Here is a 24,257-nt window from a genome sequence, read left to right as displayed (position 1 = left end):
TATTCTAAGCCCTTTAACCCGCTCATCACCATCGCCACCAAATTTTCCCGATCGTTTTCTTTTACCTCGTCACTTAAAACTTTTATTTTCGTTCCTTTTTTCTTTTCTTCTTCCACTTCCACTTCTTTCCCCTTTAACTGTTTTCCTTTTTTTATTTTTACCTTTATATTATGTCGCTTTCATGTTTGTTCCCTCATTTCCATATGAATTTTTGACCCCCAGAAAAGTCTTTTTCGGTAACTTCCTGTTGAGTTAGACACTTGATTCTTAGAACATAATTGAGCTCTGAGAGGCATTACAATGCAAGTGAAAAAAAATCCGCTAGGTGTCGCACGGATCGAGATATACAGAAAATTAATTTTAAAATGGAAATTTTGCGATCGACTTTTAACTAACTTCTCGGTGATCCAGAGACTTGAAACTTAGCACATAGTTTGCGAGTAGATAGCACTGCATCTCGTGGAAAATAAAATGCCGCCGGGTGGCAGACGAATCGAGATAAACAAAAATCTCTGAAAAAACGTAGGGAATCTTGCAATCGATTTTTGAATTACTTTCCGGTGAGCTGGAGATATGAAACTTGAGCCGTAAGTCAGAACCCGGTGACAATGCAATATTTTATCCAAAAAATTCCGCTAGGTGGCGCATGGATCGAGATATTAGGAAAATTTATTTTAATTTGGGAATTTTTCAATCCATTTTTAACTAACTTCCCGGTTACCTAGAGACTTGTAGCTTAGCACATAGCTCGATACCCGGTGACAATACAATTTATAGCAAACAAAGTTCGGCTAAGTGGCGTGTTAATTGAGATAACTCCAAATCCTTGAAAAACGAGGGGAATCTTGCGATCGATTTGTGAGTAACTTGCCGGTGAGCTAGAGCCTTGAAATTTGGGCCGTGGTTTAGAACCCTGTGACAATGCAACATTTGATAAAAAAAAGTCGCTAGGAGGCACGCGGCTCGAGATAGTAAGAAGATTTTAATTTGGGAATCTTTCAATCCATTTTTAACTAACTTCTCGGTTACCTAGAGACTTGAAACTTAGCACTTAGTTATTGGCCTGGTGACAATACAACTTATAGAAAACAAGGTTCCGCTAGGTGGCGCGATAGTCAAGATATCTGCAAATCCTTTAAAAACGGGGGGAATCTTGCGATCGATTTTCGAGTAACTTCCCGATGAGCTAGAGACATGAAACTTGGGCCGTAAGTCAGAACCCGGTGACATTGCAATATTTTATCAAAAAATTTCGCTACGTGGCGCATGGATCGAGATATTGAGAAAACTAGTTTTAAATTGGGAATCTTGCAATAGATTTTTACTAACTTCCTGGATATCTAGAGACTAGAAATCTGAAATATAGTTCCAAACTCGGTGACAGTGCAATGTTTGATCAAAAAATTTGAGCTACGTAACGCACAAGTCGAACTATTCTAAGTATTTTCACTTAGGAATTACTTAAATCACTAATCAAAGTACACAATTGCCTTTTTGTAGGCAGTACTAAAAAATTTAAAATAAAAAGATGATAAAATAAATATTAAGGACTACCTTTATATAAATAGACAAAAAAATAGGAGGCAATTTTTCCTTTAATACAGACAATCTTAGCAGACAGTCTTAGTCTTGTTGAATTTTGACTAAACAACTTTAACAATAGCTCCCGTCAAAGAATTTTGGGATTTAAAATTATAAAGGAAGAGCGCGTGTTTAAATTTTAAATAATCATTTAGTTAATCCCAAGTACATACATGGTTTGCCTTAAATTGAAAGATTGCGATCCACCTTTATAGTTTTAAATCCCAAAATTCTAACAAGAGCAATTGTTATAGTTTTTTAGTCAAAATTCAACAAGACTAGGTCTGTATTAAAGAAAAATTTGCCTTCTATTTTTTGGTCCATTTATATAAAGGTAGTACTTAAATTTTTTTTTATCATATTTTTTATTATTATACTCAGCTGAGCAGAGCTCACAAAGTATATTAATTTTGTTCGCATAGCAGTACCCCGTAACGGCATAAACTAATCGATAATATAGACTTCTGTATATCAAAATGATCCGGGCGAAAATAGAAATTCATTTAGCCATGTCCGTTCCTCCGTCCGTCTGCCCGTAAATACGATAACTTGAGTAAATTTTGAGGTATCTTAATGAAATTTTATTATGTAAGTGTCTGGGCACTCATCTCAGATCGCTATTTAAAATAAACGAAATCGGACTATAACCATGCCCATTTTTTCGATATCGAAAATTTCGAAAAACCGAAAAAGTGCGATAGTTCATTACCAAAGACGGTTAAAGCTATGAAACTTGTTAGGTGGATTGACCTTATGACGCAGAATAGAAATTGGTAAAATTTTGGACAATGCGAGTGGCACCGCCCACTTTTAAAGGTAATTTAAAAGTTCTGCTAGCTGTAATTTGGCAGCTGTAATGTTCGCTTACACCCGAACTTAGCCTTCCTTACTTGTTTTTATTTTAATTTTATTTTCGTTTTCCTTTTACGTGTTCAAGCCATTTCATTTCTTCTTACTCTACTCCTTCATTTGCATTTTCATTTGGTTTTCAATTTTCAGTTTTCTGTTCCTTATTCTTTTCTTTTTTTCCTTACTCCTTTCGCTTTCATTCTATTCGCTATCTTTTATCTGGCCCTTCCCTATATTTTCTGAGGGTTTGAGTTTCATTTTCCTTTTCCCCTCGGTTGCCATTTCCAATTTTCATTCCATTACACTTCTCTTCCTTTTCTTTTCGTTGCTCCTTTTCCCTTTGTTCCTATTCGCTTTCTTTTTCTGGTTCCTTCCCCCTATTTCCTCAACTTTTAAGTTACAATTTATTTTTCCTTAAACTACCCTTTTCGTTTTCATTCAGACTTTCCGATTCTGTTGACTACTCCTTGACTCTTGCTCATGTATTTTAGGCGCTGATTTCCCCATAAAATAAGCTAAGCTCTTAACACATCCTGCGTTCTCTAAACGAATTTTCTTGGAATTTCTTTGTTAGGTAATCTTATTCTTATTTTAGTTCGCTACAAAGTGAAAGATAGTTGAAAGCAAACTTGTGAAATAATATTTTTTTTTTCACTCCCTGCTAAGTGACGTTCAAACCCTCCCCTTTCTTACGAGGACATATGCTCTTGGGCTCTTCTGGTTGCATATTGCTGCCTTTAGGGTATATATTTTTGAGTTCCATCTGAGCCTCGACCTCTCCAAGCACTTTTTGTTGTTTACTTTCCGCAACACTATTTTGCGGTTTCAATTTTGCAATTGAAACCCAATGCTCCCCAGCGTACCAAGCACGGCGCTGACGTTCATATCCAACTCAAACAGTGTACGTTGACTTTTGCTACCTTTCGGTGTCGCCTTTGCCCGCCTCAATATCCAAACCTACATAAATACATACATATTTATGTATGCAAGTCTTTGCGGTCGCTTTTTCGCACTGAAAGGTAATCAATCATTATTTTGTTGCTTTGCAATACTTTTTACGTGTGTTTTTTTTTTTTTTTTGTTATACTCAGCGTGCTTTGCACACAGAGTATATGAACTTTGATTGGATAACGGTTCGTTGTACATGTATAAAGGAATCGTGTTAGATATAAACATCCATATATCAAAATTCACAATATCAAAAATTTGATTGAGCCATGTCCATCCGTTCATCCGTCTGTCCGTTAACACGATAACTTGAGTAAATATTGATAGATATCTTCACCAAATTTGGTGCACGAGCTTATCTGGACCCCAAATAGATTGGTATTGAAAATGAGCGTAATCGGATGATAACCACGCCCACTTTTTATATGTATAACATTTTGGAAACACAAAAAACCTGATTATTTAGTAAATAATATACCTAGAATGTTGAAATTTGACGTGTCGACTGATACTGAGATTCTTGATAAATATAAAATTTTTTTAAATGGGCGTGGCACCGCCCACATGTCATAAAATCAATTTTACAAATATTATTAATATTAAATAAAAAATCGTTAAACCTATCGTAACAAAATTCAGCAGAGAGGTTGCCTTTGCAACAAGGAATGCTTTGAAGAAAAATTAACGAAATCGGTTAAGGACCACGCCAACTTTTACATAAAAGATTTCTAAAAGGGTCGCGGACGAATCAAATAAGCTATATCTTCGCAAAAATAGCTTTACATCAAGGTATTTTATTTCCCAAGTGGATTTATAACAATAAATTGGAAAAACTTCAAATTTGAAAAAATTGGAGTGGCACCGCCCCTTTTATGACTAAGCAATTTTCTATGTTTCGGGAGCCATAACTCGAAGCCAAATTCATGGATCGTAATAAAATTGGGTACACAGATTTTCCTTATATTAGTAGAAAATATTTCGAGTAAAAATGGATGATATCGGATAAAGACCACGGCAACTTAGATATAAAACAAGTTTAAAAGGGTCGTGGACTAGAATAATAAGCTATGACTTACCAAAAAATTGTTTTGAATCAATGATATTTCACTTATCAAGTTTTATTGTAAGAGGAAATGGGGATAATTTTTTCTTTTAAACGGGCGGTGCCACGTGTTATGTAGAATAGTAATTTATCTGAAATGGAATGTGCAATTTAAGATCACGCTGAGTATATAATGTTCGGTTACACCCGAATTTAGATACCTTTACTTGTTTTTTATTTTGTTTTGCCTAAAAATTGTTTCTTCATTAATTTTTGTTACTCTTTTTTCACTTTGCGGTTTCTGTTGTTGTTTTTTTTTTTTGTTCACATTATTCTACATATTATGGTATGCACCTTGTTTCTTCTAAAGTTTTGAACTCGTTTTTACATTTTATGCGGCTTTCGTCACCCCACTTCTCATCTTCATTTGGTTAATTTTGCAAATGTGGTCACCATTCAAGCATCCGACGTCGATCATCATTCACTTGCTCTACGAGTTTCCAGGCTTATTGATTGTTCGTCTTTAGATTGGTTTTTTTTACTGATTACTTCAACTTACATACGTCTTTCTTTAGATATACATATGTATATGCAAGTGTGCAGGTGTTTAGGTGATCTGCATTGTGTTGAATAATTCAAATTGACATCGCGTCGCGTGAAATTGCTTTTGACAAATAAGTGAGATATTTTTGAAATTCATGAGATTCTCTTTGGTTAGTACAAGATTTTTTGTGGTTATGGTAAAGAGCTAATAGTGATCTTGAAATGTAAAAAAGACAAAAATATTATATTGCAGAAGTAGGTCCACCCATCATAAATTAAGTTGTTGACGTGTGCAAGTTAATTAATGGCATTTAAGAAGAAAACCGCCATCTGTTGAGAAAATTTCTCGTGCATCGTTAACATTTGACATTTGAGTTAAGTTACTAATGTGGAAATGTCTGTGGTCAGCACGTGAATACCAAGTAGATATGAGAACAAAGTGTGTAATTCAAATCCTCTGCGGAGAATGATACCCACAATGTGTTGGAAGAATTATTCTGCTGATAACCTCATTTACTTATTAAGAAACTATGATTTCAGCGTATTAAAAAATATGCATCTCAATGACTCGGTTGAATATATAAATACCTGCTTATCACACTGCATGGGTTTATTAACATCAGAACAAGACAAGATCATGAACTGACCGAAATTAACAAATTAAAAATCCAATTGCACTCACAAGCCAGAAGATCTGGTGAATTTTCGGAATATAATACGGTTGCGAAGTATTATAAGAAACTAATCAAAATTAAAAAGATTAAGTATATGAAGAAAAATATCGCCTTAAATTCTTCTGATAGGAAATTAATGTGAAAACACCTCAAGCAAGCAGTAAACTTAACTGAGGTGCGTGACAATATCCTGACAGTGATTGTAAATGGTATAAGATATGAAACACCCGAGGATATAGCTCAAGCATTGAATTCCTTCTTTGTTGATAGTATTGGTGACATAAATCGAGAAATCGAAACTTTGGATAGTGGCGACAGTGTGCAATACACGGTTAGCACATGTCTGAAATTCCAAGAAGTTACGGTTGATGATGTCATATTGGTAGCTAAAAGGTTAAAAAATAAAATCGGAGGAAAAAATTTACTATCAGAAGGAGTAATTAAGGATTCGGTGTCATACATGGGACATTTCTATGCGGATATCATAAATAAATCATTAGTAGAGGGAACAGTGCCCGACGCATGGAAAATATCAACAATAGTGCCAATAAAGAAGGTAAAAAATTCATTAAAGGCAGAAGATCTGAGACCGATCAACACGTTGCCTAATATCGAAAAAATTTTAGAAACAGTAGTAAAAGATCAGCCCATAAGTTACTTGGAAATAAATAAAATACTAATTAAAGAACAATCCGGTTTCAGAGAAGGCCACTCTTGTGAAACGGCTTTAAATTATGTAATATCGAGTTGGAAAGAAGAACTAAATCAAAAGAAAAGTATACTTGCGGTTTTTATCGACTTAAAGAGAGCATTTGAAACTATAGACAGAAATATAATGTTTAAAAAATTGGAAAAAATTGGAATTAGGGGCAACGAGCTGCAGTGGTTTCAGAGCTTTTTAGGTAACCGAAGACAAAAAACAGCCATTGAGTCGGTTGTCTCGGAAGAGGTATTGACAGGAATTGGATTGCCACAAGGATCGGTTTTGGCACCGGTCCTATTTAACATATATATAAATGATATATCTTCGGCGCTAAAACATAGTAAAATAAGGCTGTTTGCGGATGACGCACTGCTCGAAGTAAGTGAACTTGATATCATGTTAGCTAGGAGCAAAATGCAGGAAGACTTGAACACCCTATACAGGTGGCTTTGTAACAATAAGCTTAAACTTAATGTTAATAAAACCCATTTTATGGTCATATCTAGAGCGATGAAAAAGGAATCTTGTAATATCGAGCTAAAAATAATGAACTCAAACATTAACGAAGTTAAAACTTTCAAGTACTTAGGGGTTCAGATTGGTAACAAATTAAAATTTAATGATCATATTGATTATATAGTTGCCAAAATAGGCAAGAAAATTGGTTTTTGGAAAAGGTCATGCAAATTTATCAGTAGAAGATACAAACTGAAAGTGTATAAATCCATCAAAGAGCCGCATTTCATATATTGTCCCACAATATTCTTTATGGCCAATGTAACTCAGGTAGACAAGCTACAAGTTATGTAAAATAAAGCTATGAGATTTATATTAAACATGAGGTATGTTACTCCCATCAATAACATGATAGAAGCACTAAACTGGTTGAGTATAAAACAGCTCATATTCTACCACAGTATAAAATTTGTATTTAATATTACGCACGGTAAATTACCAACATACCTCAGCGAAAAGCTTAGATATGTAAATGATGCACATTCATACGTAATCAGAGAAAACAATAATTTTAGATTACCTCTTTTCAAAACAGAAGTGAAGAAGCAAAATATATTTTATAAGGGCCTGAAATATATCAATGAACTTCCTAATCACATAAAAAGTAGTAATAACTTCAATACATTTAAAAAAAGTTTATTGGAGCATTGTAAAACCCTTCCAATAAGATAAAGTTTTTTTTAATTTTATTTTTTACATGACATACCGATACTGGAGCGCGAAAAGGGAATGGTAATACTGGTAGCAGCAAAATACAATGCAACCGGCCCTAAGGAAAAGAAAATCAGTCGCCACCTGTAACTCCAGACAGCTCCAACAACAAATTTCGCTGGAATTCGGTATTTTCAGCCTATATTTACTGTTGCTGATCGGAATCACTCGCATTCCGACAGCATTAATATAACAATAAAATTATATGATGTGTAACCAAAATAAGGTCAAACAAAAGTTGGAGCAGGGGGGATTGGAAACACGTCCTTTTCAACCTCCCAATATATTTTAAGCTGTGCTGACCGGAATCTTCATGCGTTCCGACAGCGTCTTTACTAAACAAAGTTGAGGGGTGATTGGGTACACTTCAATTTCCAACATCCAAAGACATGTTTAGCTGTGTTGATCGGAGACCAATACATTCCGCCAGCTTATAATAAAAATATATTTGAAAAATATAAGTTCCAAATTTTGTTGCCTTAAGCTGGGAGCCCTGGAGGATTGGAAACGCGTCCTTTCCAGCCTTCCTTAAATGACAGGCTCCCAGAATCATCCGTTTGTCACGCCAGTAAATATGCTGATCGGAATCACATGGAATTCCAACAGCATATTCAATAGAAATAAATGATATAATAATGAATTGTACTTAGTACTTTAAGTTTTAGGCCTAAACAGCCGTAATCTAATATCTAATATATATTATAAATGGGAAAGTTTGGATGTTAAGATGTTTGGATGTTTGGATGTTTGGATGTTTAGATGTTTGGATGTTTGGATGTTTGGATGTTTGGATGTTTGGATGTTTGGATGTTTGTCCAGACGTTTGTCTTTGTGACTCAATAACGCAAGAACGGCTGGACCGATTTGGATGAAATTTTGCACACATATAGCCAATAGTCTAGAAGGATCTACTAGCTATATATTTTTCAAAAGGGGCGTGGTCCCCGCCCCCTAGGAACAGTTATAATTTAATTATTATATTTTTTCGTCTTTGCGACTGAATCACGCCAGAATGGCTACACGGATTTTGATGAAATTTGGGACACAGACAGTAGTCTACTAGCGAAATTTTTTTCGAACATGGAAAGAGGGGTGGCGGTCCCACGACCCTTCGAGAAATTATTTTTCATAATTTTTACACATTATAACTTTACGTATACTGGCCTTCACCAATATCACAGACTCAAGGGGTCAAATAAGTCGAGGGCTTACAAAGTAAGCAGTGACACCCTCCGCCCGCCCCCCTTTATCTCCCCCTCTGGTGTAAAATCCATAAATTGTTATAACTCAATCTAAATTGTCTCCTAAATCAATAGTTTTTGGTATCTGGTACATACAGATCGAGATCTAGACAATTTTGGAGGAACGATCAGTGGTCCTCTCCTCTACTCCCGCCATCCGCCCTCCATCAATTGTTTTTATTAGCACGCTTTTATTAGCTTTACCTGTATGTTTCTATCAAACTTTTTATTCGCTCCAATGCGCCTGCTGCCTTATTAACATGGTTTTATAATTAGCTTCACCTTATTTGTGATCCCGTAAGGGTCATATCGAGACCCTTCCGGGATCATTTCTGGATGGTTTTCGGGATCGGTCCGGGATTACGCCGGGGTAATTTCGGGACTTTTTCGGGACTATTTCGGGATCATTTTGGGACCCTTCCGGGATCATTTCTGTATAGTTTACGGGATCCGTCCGGGATCCCGTCGGGGTTATTTTGGAACATTTTCGGGACTATTCCGGAATCATTTCGGGACTATTTCGCGATCATTTGGGGACCCTTCCGGCATCATTTCTGGATGGTTTTCGGGATCCGTGCGGGATCTCGTCGGGGTCATATGGGGACTTTTTCGGGATCATTTGTGGGCTCTTCTGGATGGTTTTCGGGATCCGTCCGGGATCTCGTCGGGGTCATTTGGGGACTTTTTCCGGATCATTTTGGGGCTCATCCGGCATCATTTCTGGATGGTTTTCGGGATCCGTCCGGGATCCCGTCGGGGTCATTTCGGGACTTTTTCGCGACTAATACGGGATCATTTGGGAACCCTTTCGGCATCATTTCTGGATGGTTTTCGGGATCCGTCCGGGATCCTGTCGGGGTCATTTCGGGACTTTTTCGCGACTAATACGGGATCATTTGGGAACCCTTTCGGCATCATTTCTGGATAGTTGTCGGGATCCCGTCACGGTCATTTCGGGACTATTAGGGGATCATTTGAGGACCTTTCCGGCATCATTTCTGTATTGTTTTCGGAATCCTTTCGTGATCCCGTCAGTGTCATTTTGGGACTTTTTTGGGGCTAATACGGAATCATTTGGGGATCCTCTAGGGGTCGTTTCGTGACTTTTTCTGTTTTATTTCGGGATCATTTGGGGACCCTTCCGGCATAATTTCTTGATGGTTTGCCGGATCCATCAGGGCCATTTCGGGACCATTTTGGGATCATTTGGGGACCCTTCCGAGATCATTTCTGGATCCGTCCGGGATGCCGTAGGAGCCATTTCGGGATTTTTTGTTACTTTTCCGGGATAGTTTTTGGACCCTTCCGGGATCATTTCTGGATCTGTGCGGGATCCCATCTGGGTCATTTCCGGACTATTTCGGGATCATTTTGGGATCCTTCCGGAATCATTTCTGTATGGTTTTCGCGATCCGTCGTTGATTCCCTCGGAGCCATTTCGGAACCTTTTCTGGAGTATGTCGGGGTCATTTGGGGACTTTTTCGGGATCATTTGGGGCTCTTCCGGCATCATTTCTGAATGGTTTTCGGGATCCGTGCGGGATCTCGTCGGGGTCATTTGGGGACTTTTTCGGGATAATTTGGGGGCTCTTCCGGCATCATTTCTGGATGGTTTTCGGGATCCGTCCGGGATATCGTCGGGGTCATTTGGGGACTTTTTCGGGATCATTTGGGGGCTCTTCTGGCATCATTTCTGGATGGTTTTCGGGATCCGTCCGGGATCCCATCAGGGTAATTTCGGGACTATTAGGGGATCATTTGTGGACCTTTCCGGCATCATTTCTGGATAATTTTCGGTATCCGTTCGGGATGCCGACGAGGTCATTTCGGGATTATTTCGGGATCATTTGGGATACCTACCGGCATCATTTCTGGATGGTTTTTGGGATTCGTCCGGGATCCCGTCGGGGTCATTTCGGGAATTTTTCTCGACTAATACGGGATCATTTGCGGACCCTTTCGGCATAATTTCTGGATAGTTGTCGGGATCCGTTCGGGATCCCGTCACGGTCATTTCGGAACTATTAGGGGATCATTTGAGGACCTTTCCGGCAGCATTTCTGGATAGTTTTTGGAATCCTTTCGGGATCCCGTCAGGGTCATTTCGGTGCTTTTTCGGGATCATTTAAGGATGGCTTTCAGGATTCGTCCGGGAACCCGTCAGGGTAATTTCTGGACTTTTCCGAGACTATTTCGGGATCATTTTGGGACCTTCCCAAGATCATTTCTGGATGGATTTCGGGATTTGTCCGGGATGCCCTCAGGGTCATTTTGGGATTATTAGGTGAGCATTTGAGGACCGTTCCGGCATCACTTCTGGATGGTTTTCGGTATCCGTTCAGATTCCCGTCGGAATAATTGCGGGACTTTTTCGGGATCATTGGGTTCCCTTCCAAAATCATTTCTGGATGGTTTTTGGGATTCGTCCGGCATCCCGTCGGGGTCATTTCCGGACTTTTTCTCGACTAATACGGGATCATTTGCGGGCCCTTTCGGTATCATTTGTGGATAGTTGTCGGGATCCGTTCGGGATCCCGTCAGGGTCTTTTCGGAACTATTGGGAGATCATTTGAGGACCTTTCCGGCATCATTTCTGGTTAGTTATCGGGATCCTTTCCGGGTCCCATCAGGGTCATTTCGGGACTCTTTCGGCATCATTTAAGATTGGTTTTCAGGATTCGTCCGGTATCCGTCAGGGTAATTTCTGGACTTTTCCCAGACTATTTCGGGATAATTTTGGGACCCTCCCAAGATCATTTCTGGATGGATTTCGGGATCTGTCCGGGATGCCGTCATGGTCATTTTGGGACTATTAGGTGATCATTTGAGGACCTTTTCGGCATCACGACTTTTTCTCGACTAATACGGGATCATTTGCGGGCCCTTTCGGCATCATTTCTAGATAGTTGTCGGGATCCGTTCGGGATCCCGTCAGGGTCTCTTCGGAACGATTAAGTGATCATTTGAGGACATTTCCGGCATCATTTCTGGATAGTTTTCGGGATCCTTTCGGGGTCCAGTCAGGGTCATTTCGGGACTTTTTCGGGATCATTTAAAGATGGCTTTCAGGATTCGTCCGGGAACCCGTCAGGGTAATTTCTGAACTTTTCCGAGACTATTTCGGGATAATTTTGGGACCTTCCCAAGATCATTTCTGGATGGATTTTGGGATCAGTCCGGGATGCCGTCAGGGTCATTTTGGTATTAGGTGATCATTTGAGGACCTTTCCGGCATCACTTCTGGATGGTTATCGGTATCCGATCAGGATCTCCTCGGAATCATTGCGGGACTTTTTCGGGATCATTTGGGGTCCCTCCCAAGATCATTTCTGGATGGATTTCGGGATCTGTCCGGGATCCCGTCAGGGTCATTTAGGGGTGCGTTCGAGATCCCGTCAGGGTCATTTCGGGACTTCTTCGGGAATATATCGGGATAATTTCTGGATGGTTTATGGGATCCGTCCATGACCCATTAAGGGTCATTTCGGGACTATTAGGTGATCATTTGAGGACCTTTCCGGCGTCACTTCTGGATGATTTTCGGTATCCGTTCGGGATCCCGTCGGAATCAATGCGGGACTTTTACGGAATCATTTGGGATTCCTTCCGGCATCATTTCTGAATGGTTTTCGGGATTTGTTCGGGATCCCGTCGGGGTTATTTCGGGACCTTTTCGGGGCTAATACGGGATCATTTGGGGATCCTCTAGGGGTCGTTTCGTGACTTTTTCTGTATTATTTCGGGATCATTTTGGGACCCTTTCGGCATAATTTCTGGATGGTTTGCCGGATCCATCAGGGTCATTTCGGGACCATTTTGGGATCATTTGGGGACCCTTCCGAGATCATTTCTGGATCCGTCCGGGATGCCGTAGTAGCCATTTCGGGATTTTTTGTTACTTTTCCGGGATAGTCTTTGCACCCTTCCGGGATCATTTCTGGATCTGTGCGGGATCCCATCTGGGTCAATTCCGGACTATTTCGGGATCATTATGGAATCCTTCCGGAATCATTTCTGTATGGTTTTCGCGATCCATCGTGGATCCCCTCGGAGCCATTTCGGAACTTTTTCTGGAGTTAGTCGGGATAATTTAGGGACCCTTCCTGGATATTTTCTGGATGGTTTCTGAGATCCGTCCGGGAGCCCGTCAGGGTAATTTCGGAACTTTTTCGGGACTATTTCGGGATCAATTTGGTACCCTTCAGGCATCATTTCTGTGTGGTTATCTGGATAAGTCTAGAATCGTGTCGTTGTCATTTCGGGTTTTTTTGGGACTACTTCGGGAACTTTTGGAAACACTTCCGGGGCGTTTCTGGATGGTTTTCGGGATCCGTCCGCGACAGCGTCGGGGTCATTTCGTGGATTTTTCTGGATAATTTCGTTATCATTTTGGGATCCTATCAGGTTATCAGCTCATAAAGTTCTTTTTTTTACTCAATTACAAAAATAAAATGCATTAGACAGAAAAAAAATTTTAAACAGATAACTTTATAAGCAGGCTAACGTGAATAGCCCACATATTTCATTTTCTCCTTGCGGACGGGGCCGCGGGTAAAGGCTAGTATATTATAAATGGCAAAGTTTGGATGTGAAGATGTTTGGATGTTTGGATGTTTGTCCAGACGTTTGTCTTTGTGACTCAATCACGCAAGAACGGCTGGACCGATTTGGATGAAATTTTGCACACATATAGCCAATAGTCTAGAAGGATCTACTAGCTATATATTTTTGAAAAGGGGCGTGGTCCCCGCCCCCTAGGAACAGTTATAATTTAATTATTATATTTTTTCGTCTTTGCGACTGCATCACGCCAGAATGGCTACACGGATTTTGATGAAATTTGGGACACAGACAGTAGTCTACTAGCCAAATTTTTTTCGAGCATGGAAAGAGGGGTGGGGGTCCCACGACCTCTTCGAGCAATTACTTTTTAATAATTTTTACACATTATAACTTTACGTATACTGGCCTTCACCAATATCACAGACTCAAGGGGTCAAATAAGTCGAGGGCATACAAAGTAAGCAGTGACACCCTCCGCACCTTCCCCCCTTTATCACCCACTCTGGTGTAAAATCTAAAAATTGTTATAACTCAATATAAATTTTCTCCTAAATCAATAGTTTTTGGTATCTGGCACATACAGATCGAGATCTAGACAATTTTGGAGGAACGATCAGTGGTCCTCTCCTTTTACCCCCGCCATCCGCCCTCCTTCAATTGTTTTTATTAGCACGCTTTTATTAACTTTACCTGTACGTTTCTATGTAACATTTCATTCGCTCCTGCGCCTACTGCCTTATTAACATGGTTTTATAATTAGCTTCACCCCATATGGAGACCCTTCCGGAATCATTTCTGGATGGTTTTCGGGATCGGTCCGGGATCCCGCCGGGGTAATTTCGGGACTTTTTCGGGACTATTTCGGGATCATTTTGGAACCCTTCCGGGATCATTTCTGTATAGTTTTCGGGATCCGTCCGGGATCCCGTCGGGGTACTTTCGGGATCATTTGCGTACCTTCGAGAGATAAATTCTTGATGGTTGCCTGGATCATTACGGGACTTTTTCGGGGTTATTTTGGGTCCCTTTAGGCATCATTTCTGGATGGTCTTCGGGATTCGTCCAGCATCCCGTCGGGGTCATTTCGGAACTTTTTCGCGACTAATACGGGATCATTTGGGGACCCTTTCGGCATCATTTCTGGGTGGTTTTCGGGATCCGTCCGGGATCTCGTCGGGGTAATTTGGGGACTTTTTCGGGATCATTTGGGGGCTCTTCCGGCATCATTTCTGGATGGTTTTCGGGATCCGTCCGGAATCTCGTCGGAGTCATTTGGGGACTTTTTCGGGATCATTTGGGGGCTCTTCCGGCATCATTTCTGGATGGTTTTCGGGATCCATCCGGGATCCCGTCGGGGTAATTTCGGGACTTTTTGGCGACTAATACGGGATCATTTGGGAACCCTTTCGGCATCATTTCTGGATGGTTTTCGGGATCCGTCCGGGATCCCGTCGGGGTCATTTCGAGACTTTTTCGCGACTAATACGGGATCATTTGGGAACCCTTTCGGCATGGTTTTCGGGATCCGTCCGGGATCCCATCAGGGTAATATCGGGACTATTAGGGGATCATTTGGGGACCTTTCCGGCATCATTCCTGGATAATTTTCGGGATCCGTCCGGGATGCCGACGAGGTCATTTCGGGACTATTTCGGGATCATTTGGGATACCTACCGGCATCATTTCTGGATGGTTTTTGGGAGTCGTCCGGGATCCCGTCGAGGTCATTTCGGGACTTTTTCTCGACTAATACGGGATCATTTGCGGACCCTTTCGGCATCATTTCTGGATAGTTGTCGGGATCCGTTCGGGATCCCGTCACGGTCATTTCGGGACTATTAGGGGATCATTTGAGGACCTTTCCGGCATCATTTCTGGATAGTTTTCGGAATCCTTTCTGGATCCCGTCACGGTCATTTCGGGACTATTTCGGGATCATTTTGGGACCTTCCCAAGATCATTTCTGGATGGATTTCGGGATCTGTCTGGGATGCCGTCAGGGTCATTTTGGGACTATTAGGTGATCATTTGAGGACCTTTCCGGCATCACTTCTGCATGGTTTTCGGTATCCGTTCAGGATCCCGTCGGAATAATTGCGGGACTTTTTCGGGATCATTTGGGTTCCCTTCCGGCATCATTTCTGGATGGTTTTCGGGATTCGTCCGGGATCGCGTCGGGTTTATTTTGGGACTTTTTCGATGATATCATTTGGGGTACCTACCGGCATCATTTCTGGATGGTTTTTGGGATCCGTCCAGGGTCATTTTGGGACTTTTTCGGGATCATTTGGGTTCCCTTACGGCATCATTTTTGGATGGTTTTCGGGATCCGTCCGGGATCCCGTGAGGGTAATTTCGGGACTATTAGAGGATCATTTGTAGACCTTTCCGGCATCCTATCTGGATGGTTTTCGGTATCCGTCCGGGATCCCGTCGGGGTCATTTCGGGACTTTTTCGGGATCATTTGGTGTCCCTTCCGGCATCATTTTTGGATGGTTTTCGGGATCCGTCCGGGATCCCGTGAGGGTAATTTCGGGACTATTAGGGGATCATTTGAGGACCTTTCCGGCATCCTATCTGGATGGTTTTCGGTATCCGTCCGGGATCCCGTCGGGGTCATTTCGGGACTTTTTCGGGATTTTTTGGGGTCCCTCCCGGCATCATTTCTGGATGGCTTTCGGTATCCGTCCGGGATCCCTTCGGGGTCATTTCGGGACTTTTTCGGGATTTTTTGGGGTCCCTCCCGGCATCATTTCTGGATGGTTTTCGGGATACCGTCGGGGTAATTTCAGGGCATAATTTCTGGATAGCTTTAGGGATCCGTCCGGGATCCCATCAGGGTCATTTCGGGACTATTAGGCGATCATCTGATTATTTGAGGACCTTTCCGGCATCATTCTGGATAGTTTTCGGGATCTGTACGGGAACCCATTGGGGTAATTTCGGAACTTTTTCGGGACTATTTCGTGATCATTTGAGAACCCTTTAGGGGTCATTTCAAGACTCTTTCTGTATTATTTCGGGATCATTTAGGGACCCTTCCGGCATCATTTCTTGATGGTTTGCCGGGTCCATCAGGGTCATTTCGGGACAATTTTGGGATCATTTGGGAACCCTGTCGAGGTCAATTCTGGATACTTCCGTGATGCCGTAGGAGTATTTTCGAGATATTTTTGTTGCTTTTTCGGGATAGTTGTGGGACCCTTCCGGGATCATTTCTGTATGGTTTTCGCGATCCGTCGTGGATCCCCTCGGGGTCATTTCGGAACTTTTCTGGAGTACGTCAGGATAATTTAGGAACCCTTCCTGGATATTTTCTGGATGGTTTTTTAGATCCGTCCGGGAGCCCGTCAGGGTCATTTCGGAACTTTTCGGGACTATTTCGGGATCATTTTGGTACCCTTCACGGATCATTTCTGTGTGGTTCTCTGGATAAGTCTAGAATTGTGTCGTCGTCATTTCGGGTTTTTTGGGACTATTCCGGAAACTTGTGGAGACCCTTCCGCTGCATTTCTGGACGGTTTTCGGGATCCGTCCGCGATATCGTCGGGGTCATTTCGTGGCTTTTTCTGGAAAATTTCGTGATCATTTGGGGACCCTCTCAGGTTATCAGCACATTTAGATCTTTTTTTTACTAAATTACAAAAATAAAATACATTAGACAAAAATAATATAAATAAATAAATAATATAAATAAAATAAAAATTCATTTTCTCCTTGCGGACGGGGCCGCGGGTAAAGGCTAGTAATAAATAAATTAAATTAAATTAAATTCTAGTCTCAGTTTACTTCACTATTTTGAAATACCTATGATTTCTCATTATGACCTAATTTGTTATGCTCTTGTTGTATATGTTGACTCTTCACGCATGAGAATTTAGGTATTAGTTTTTCGCGCCCAACCCCCATAGGAATGAGTAACAGCGCTAAGGCACAAACGATAGTGCAGTAAACTCCATGTAACGACATTTGCATAAGAGACATATTACCAGTAGAACGCGCTGTTTCCTATTTCCGTTGTCGAAATAAAGTGATAATCAGTTATAAATTTTTAGCACGCTTATATTAGCTTCACTTGCATCTAGTACTAGCAGGGTACCCCGCGTTGCTCGGTTGGGCAGATACTAATCTAAATAAGAAGGTGTATTTTAACGCATTCCTTCCCGTTACTGAAATTCAAGCAATCAGTATATACGATTTTATTGATCTTCTTCAAAATGTATCTCCCAATTTTTCTCATTCATACCCTTTATAATTTCCCTATCTCTCGCTCTTCTTTTTTACCACCCTATACATGTCTACTTTTTTTCTTAGATCACACATTCCCCTAATTTATCATTCTTTGCATTATTTTTAAGAATTTATTTTGTCACACACAATTCATACTCAAAATCTCATAACTTAATCAAAATATTTTAGCTGCACAATTTGTGTCTAACATGTCATATATACAGCTATTTTTCCAATGAAATGCTTAAATTTAATAAAAACTTTTAAATCACTCTATGCAATCGCTTTAACTTTTTGTGAATTCAGTGCTATGACCAAACAAAGGTTCTGCACTTAAGTGCGTACGTGGGGTATGAGTAACTTTTGCTGACATACAGAATTTGTCGCACCACCCAGTGGCGCACGTAAAATTGAAAAAAAAAAAAAAAAAAATATTTTCTACCAAATAGTTAAAAAAAAAAAAACAAGCAAGATTGTCTAAGTTCTGGAGCAACCGAACATTATATTAATAAATTAAATATTACATATTATACTCAGCATGAGTTTCAATTGTAAAGTTCATTTCAGATAAATTACCTTTTCGAATATTGTTACAAGAGATACATTTTTGGAGGCTCTAGAAATCTTGTGTAATGCTTGAACAGAATAGGGGCGTGGCACCGCCCATTAAACAAAATGTCTCCAGTTTCCTCTTAATAAAACTCGTTAAGTGAAATATCATTGATACAAAACTAATTTTCGCTAGGATATATCTTATTATTCTAGTCCCTTTCAAACATCCTTTAGATATAAAAGTGGGCGTGGTCTTTAACCGATCTTGTCCATTTTTACTATAAATATTTCCTGCTACAAGGAAAATATGTGCACCCAAACTTGTTACGATCCGGTAATTTTTCTTCGAGTTATGGCTCCCAAACAGAAAATTGCTTGGTAAAAAAAAGGAGCGGTGCCGCGCCCATTTTCAAAACTTTTCATTTTTCGCTTTTCATTGTTACAATTCCACTTGGGAAATGAATTATCATTGATATTAAGCCCTTATTTCATTCATGATGACCCTTTTAAAAATCTATAAAAGTGGGTGTGGTTCTAAACCGATTTTGATTATCATCACTCATTCCATATAATTGGGCAAGGATAGTGTCTCTGCCAAATCTCAATGTTACATTTTTAACTTCCGAACTTTCTTCTTTTAAATGTGGGTGGTGCCACGCCCATATTCCTGAATTTTTTGGAATTTATGTTTTGCATCATAAAACCAATTTCAGTACTTGTATTTGAATTATCTGATTTTTTCCATGTTTCTAAATTTTCGATATCGAAAAAATGGGCGTGGCTATAGTCTGATTTCGCTTATTATACTCAGCTGAGCAGACCTCACAGCATAAACTAATCGAGGTAGGTAATTTAAAATTTTTGCAAGCTGTAATTTGGCAGCTGAGTATGTAGGTTAGGTTGAAGTGGCTGTCTCCGCTGTTCAAGCGGAGACTCACGTAGGCCGATGTGGCCAGTTTTGCTACCACGCGGTGGGGGGGGGGGGGGGGGGGGCCCTATTACCTATTTCCCTACTTCCGAAAAATGTTTAGACCCCAGTGAGGCTAAACCAGTGCGTTTGCCTGATGAAACGCAAGATGACGTTTGTGTGTGCAGATTCAAGCTCCGCAAGACCGTCGAGGGAGTGTCTGTGGTGGCATCGGTACCTGGTTTCTGACGGTGCGTGACAGTGGCACAGATAGTGCTCTACGCTTTCTATCTCCTTCTCGCCCCTACAGCTGCGGCAGAAGTCATTTGTTTGTAGGCCCATATAGGCACCATGAGTGCCCATGAGACAGTGGCTTGCAGGTGTTTAGAGGAGGGCTGGCCCAACCAGCGGAGGTTTTTGTTTGCAGATTGGTGCCTTCCCCGGCTAGCTCGTTCGCAGCGCAGTTTCCTGAAATGTCACAGTGGCCAGGAACCCATATAATGCTCAGGTTGCATTTTTCAGCTAGCTTGTTGAGGGTTTCTCTGCACTTCAACGCCACTAGTGACGAGGTGTTGCTGCATTGCAGGGATTTTATGGCAACCAGACTGTCCGAGAAAAGCAGCTGAGTATGTAGTTATCGGTTACACCTGATCTTAGCCTTTCTTACTTGTTTTCAATACCAATCTATTCCGGGTCCAGATATGCCCGTATACCGAATTTGGTGAAGACGTCTCAATATTTGGTCAAGTTATCGTGTTATTGGACGGACAGATGGACGGACATGGCTTAATCAATCTTTTTTTTCGGTACTTCTGATTTTGATATAGGGAAGTCCATATCTATTACGATTTCTTCATACCTGTACATCCAACGGTTATCCAATCAAAGGTAATATGATCTGTGTGCTGAGCATAAAAATGTGACATGTACGCACCAGTTTCCGTCTTTAGTTTAGGCCAAAGCGTTTGCCTCACCATTAGAAAAAACTTTTTCAAAGGGATGTTGCTTGCTTCGGGATTTTAGCTCATGACCTTCAGTATGGTGGCCATCTTAATATTAAAATTTTATTATAAAAGCCAAAACTTCAAAAGTTTTCAGCTAGAAGCCAACAACCAAATTTGTAGTTGTTTTCATCAATTAAAAATATAAAGCAATCAAATAAAACAATAAAAATAAATTCTAAGCGTAACAACTTACTCATTGTTTACTGCTTGCTTCAAATGCGTGGCCAAATCACCATCATAGGTGGCGCTCTTCTGCAACGACACTGGATGCGATGAAGATGACGTATCAGCAGCCTCCGTTTCCGAAAACGTAAAACTTATGTCGGTCGGCACATCCTTAAATGGTTTCATGCTACGTGGCAAACTACGATTACGCATACTCAAATTTAAAAACTGTAAATCTTGCGCATTTATTTGAAGGTCCGGTGTGATACCATCTGCGCCACTACTGCTAATGCTACCATTTATTATATTCCCCAAAGCTGCATAATTACTTTGTCGTTTTTTCTTAGGTGGCAACGCAGGTTTTGCCTCCTCAACCCCATTAGCCTTACAAGGTACAGACGCGCTATATTGGTCTGGAGTTGACAACGCCGTAGACAAATTTTGATCAAAATCCACCATTTTTGTAACGCACTGCGTATCAACCGATAATTGTGCTTGCTCTAAATATGTATTGTAGTATTTGGATATTTGCTCAGTGGTATTGGGGGCATAATGTTTACCACGCACAACCAAATCGCCCAAATGATCAGCATCGATACCAAAGAGAAAGGGATCATCTAGAACAGTGACGCGCGCATTTAATTTGGTCGGTTCGTTGGCGGTTGGGGGGTTCAGCAGGTTATGTGCTCCATTTTTATCGCGTTCTTTAGACGACTTTCTAGCTGACTTTTCAGCACTTTTGCTGACATGACCGCGCAATGAACGAAATAGTTTTTTACCTCTACTCGTTGTTGTTGTTGATGTCGCGGGAAATAGTGGCACTGGTGGCGCTGGTTCATCACCTTCTTTAAATTTTTGTTTTTTCTTATTTTTGAAATGTTTGCCTATTACATCTTGATTATGGTTTTTATCCATATCGTTGATATTGATTACATCAATTGTTGTTGTTGTTGATCTTGTTTGCATTGTTGTAGTAGCATTGGCATCTGTTTCATCTAATTGCATTTCGATAAAATCGTTAGCTACTGTATCATAGTCAGCATTCTGCATGCTACCACTACAACCGCTGTCCTTGCCACTTGGCGTCTCATTTTCAATGTCGTTGTTATTGTCATTTTCGTTGTTGTTGTCCGCTTGAAAACCATTCGGTATTGGTGTGCCGCCAATTGAGTGCGCCAGACGTTGCGCAGCCGCTTTACTGTAAACTTGACGATAATATTTTTGTTGATCGCCATATAAGAAACAGACGCGCCACCATTGTTTGCAGGCCAGCAAATTGGCGGTGCGCGGCATTATTGGCACCGGTTCAATTGATGATGCCATGCTCTCCATCTTGTTGGTTGTTCTGCTGCTGGTGGTGTTTTTGTTTTTTGTTTTTTTGGTTGCGATTGTTAAGTAAAGGGAGCACGTTTGTATGTATGTAGTCGCTTGTTCAAGTTGTTATTGCAAGTAATGCAATTATTTTATATTTCTAGCTGCTTTTTTTTATTGTTATTGCTTTGTTGTTAGCTGCTGTTTGCTTTGTTTGCAAGTTCAGTAGCAATTACTGCTGCACGTAGTTTTATGTAGTTCTTTTTTTTATTTTTTTTTTTGCTCTGTGCAAAGTTCAGCGTTACGTTGCCTTATTATTTTCTTTTGTTATCGTTTTGCTGTTGCAGTCTATATTTTGTTGCTCTTACATGCTTTGTTTTCACATACCAATTTCTGTTTTTATCAACTTTTAGTTGGCCAATATAATTGCGCTCCACTTTACTTTTGTTGCTTGTACTTGTTCCTTTAGGTTGCCTTGTTCCTACCAGTTCTTTTTGGTTCTGTTTAATTATTCCATTAAATTTATGTTCCTTTGTCCTTATGCTGCTGTTTATTAACACTATCAATACCGATATCTTCGGTTTATTGTACAGCATATATGGCGCCTAAATAAATTATGGTTAAGTTAATGTTGTAATGCAAACAAAAAATTTGTTTGTCACCGTGATTTGTTGTCACATGCCTTTGCTGCTACAAAAAAAAATTGTTTTTCCTTATCTTGTCGTTTTAAATTATGTCATTGGAGTTTATCAAATAATTAGCTAAATTCAAGAAGACTTATTCTCATAGTTCCATATACATGTGTATGTATAAGCGGATCAAAAGCTTTCAACTAAATTCTTTGTATATTGAAATTAGTATATAGTGATTTATAAGTGATTAGTGTAGGTACCTGGCAGACTTTGCTAGAAGATTGATTTGCCTTCATTCATAAAGAGAGCCTCGCTTCTCCTCTACCCTATCTATACAATTCTCATCTACTTTATACGCCGTTTTCTTTTTATTCTTGTCGATGGCCCATTCCATTTATCTCCCTACTACTTTCACTCTCACTCCAACTCTCACTATCACTCTCACCTGCATCATAACCCCCAATTCATTCTCACTTCCACTCCAGCCCTACTCCAACTCTCACTTCCGCTCCCACTTCCATTGCACCGCCACTCATATATGGAAACTCTTTATGAAATTTTGGTTACCTTCTTCAAATATTTGCGGAGTAAAGTGAATTTAAATTTTTCCTGAAAAAGCTCGTTGAGCCGCCTACTTTCCAAACAAATATTTTTTAAACCAACTTTGAATTATAACGTACTAATCTAAAAAAATTTCGTAATCGCTAAGGCCGTTTTTTAGTTTTAGCAAGACTAACGCACAGTTATACATTTGTATATGTATAGGTAACTTTTCCAATTTTATTTGTCAACAAAATAGTTTAATAAAGAAGAAATTTTTCAATATTTTTGGAAGACTACAACTTTTTTGCAAATTCCTAATTTTTTTGTATATATGTTTCCGAATATCTCTGCATTTGACCAACAGAGATATTTTTCACATGGCTCTCTAATTTTTTCTTGAAGTCTATATGAAAGGTTATTCAGTGATAGGTTTTGTTAAAACAAGGCACCTATTCAATCTCCAGATAATCTAGACCAGTGCTAGGCAGCTTCGCCAACGTCAGCTCTTTGAGGTACATAAACACACGACCGACGATGGAGCATTGACAGCATACATAGACTACAGAATTAGGTATGTGGAAAAAGTTTTAGGGTAGCGTACAAAATTCTGAGTCTAGTCTCGAGGACCACCTCTCCCTTTGTGGTGGAATAAAAACCTTAATGTTATATAAACCTAAGTGACCTAAAGCCTAAGCTCAGAAATATTTTCAACGACTGCTACTCAAGGAGTGAATTTTAAGAGTATAGCACTTACTTGATGAAACAGAAAGCATTGTGAAAACAAAATCTTGGTAAGAATGTAATAAATAAGACATTTGTAACGCGTGCTGGTGGAACAGATGCTTGGCGGCCAGCCCTGGCGTGACAGGAAGTATAAAGACGTGTAATAGACAAAATAGTAGCCGAAGATACTTCACGATATAAGTTCCCAAAATAAAATTTTTTTGAGTGTAGAGACAAGTCGTTGCTAATGAGCTAAAAGATTAAAACAGAACGAAGTCTTTGTAAAGTTTGATGTGAAAACAAATGGGAAACCTAGCGTTTTTATGTTTAGAAAGCCCCGACTAGAAGATACAGTTAAACACAATAGAGGTCAATTTACGAAGTACAAATAATTTTGGGTTTCTTGGGAAGAACTTTGTCGGCTTCTTATTAGTAACAGCCTATACCGACAAGTTATTGCTTTATTATGCTTTATTATCGGCTTCTTATTGACAGAAAACTTTTGTCATTGAGTTCTTAATATCTTTATGGGCTCGTTATAGCGGAATTATTGACTTCTTACTGGTTTCTTATCGGGTTGCGATAAACGGGTTCTAGATGCGTCATCATTTCAATTGTATAAAAACCGATGATTCCCATATTTTATTTATTTATTTATTTATTTATTTATCAGTCTACAAATTAAACAATTATACAGACCAAATATACCGACACTTAAATCTCAGATGTAGTACATGATATAAACAACATAAGCAGTCATCAATTTCAATGTAATATTTAAACAGTATTGACCAAACGCTTGAAAATTTCAATTAAAG

The 24,257-nt window shown here is 39.9% G+C and overlaps 1 protein-coding gene across 10 annotated transcripts in view; it reads right to left on the bottom strand.

Moving 5' to 3' along the window:
• Positions 1 to 24,257, bottom strand: part of pk (prickle) — a 601,495-nt gene that overhangs the window by 153,369 nt on the left and 423,869 nt on the right. The window contains exon 3 of one of the 10 annotated variants that reach the window (XM_067776087.1): positions 20,259 to 22,146. The exons of the other annotated variants lie outside the window; for them this stretch is intronic. Coding sequence (XP_067632188.1) covers positions 20,259 to 21,562 — 1,304 coding nt within the window. The 5' untranslated portion in view covers positions 21,563 to 22,146. The remainder of the gene's footprint in view (positions 1 to 20,258; positions 22,147 to 24,257) is intronic. 10 annotated transcript variants of the gene reach the window in all.

The sequence above is a fragment of the Eurosta solidaginis genome, chromosome 3, assembly GCF_040869045.1.
Source record: "Eurosta solidaginis isolate ZX-2024a chromosome 3, ASM4086904v1, whole genome shotgun sequence".
Classification (NCBI taxonomy): Eukaryota; Metazoa; Arthropoda; class Insecta; order Diptera; family Tephritidae; genus Eurosta; species Eurosta solidaginis.
This window is presented reverse-complemented; position numbering and strand designations above follow the sequence as displayed.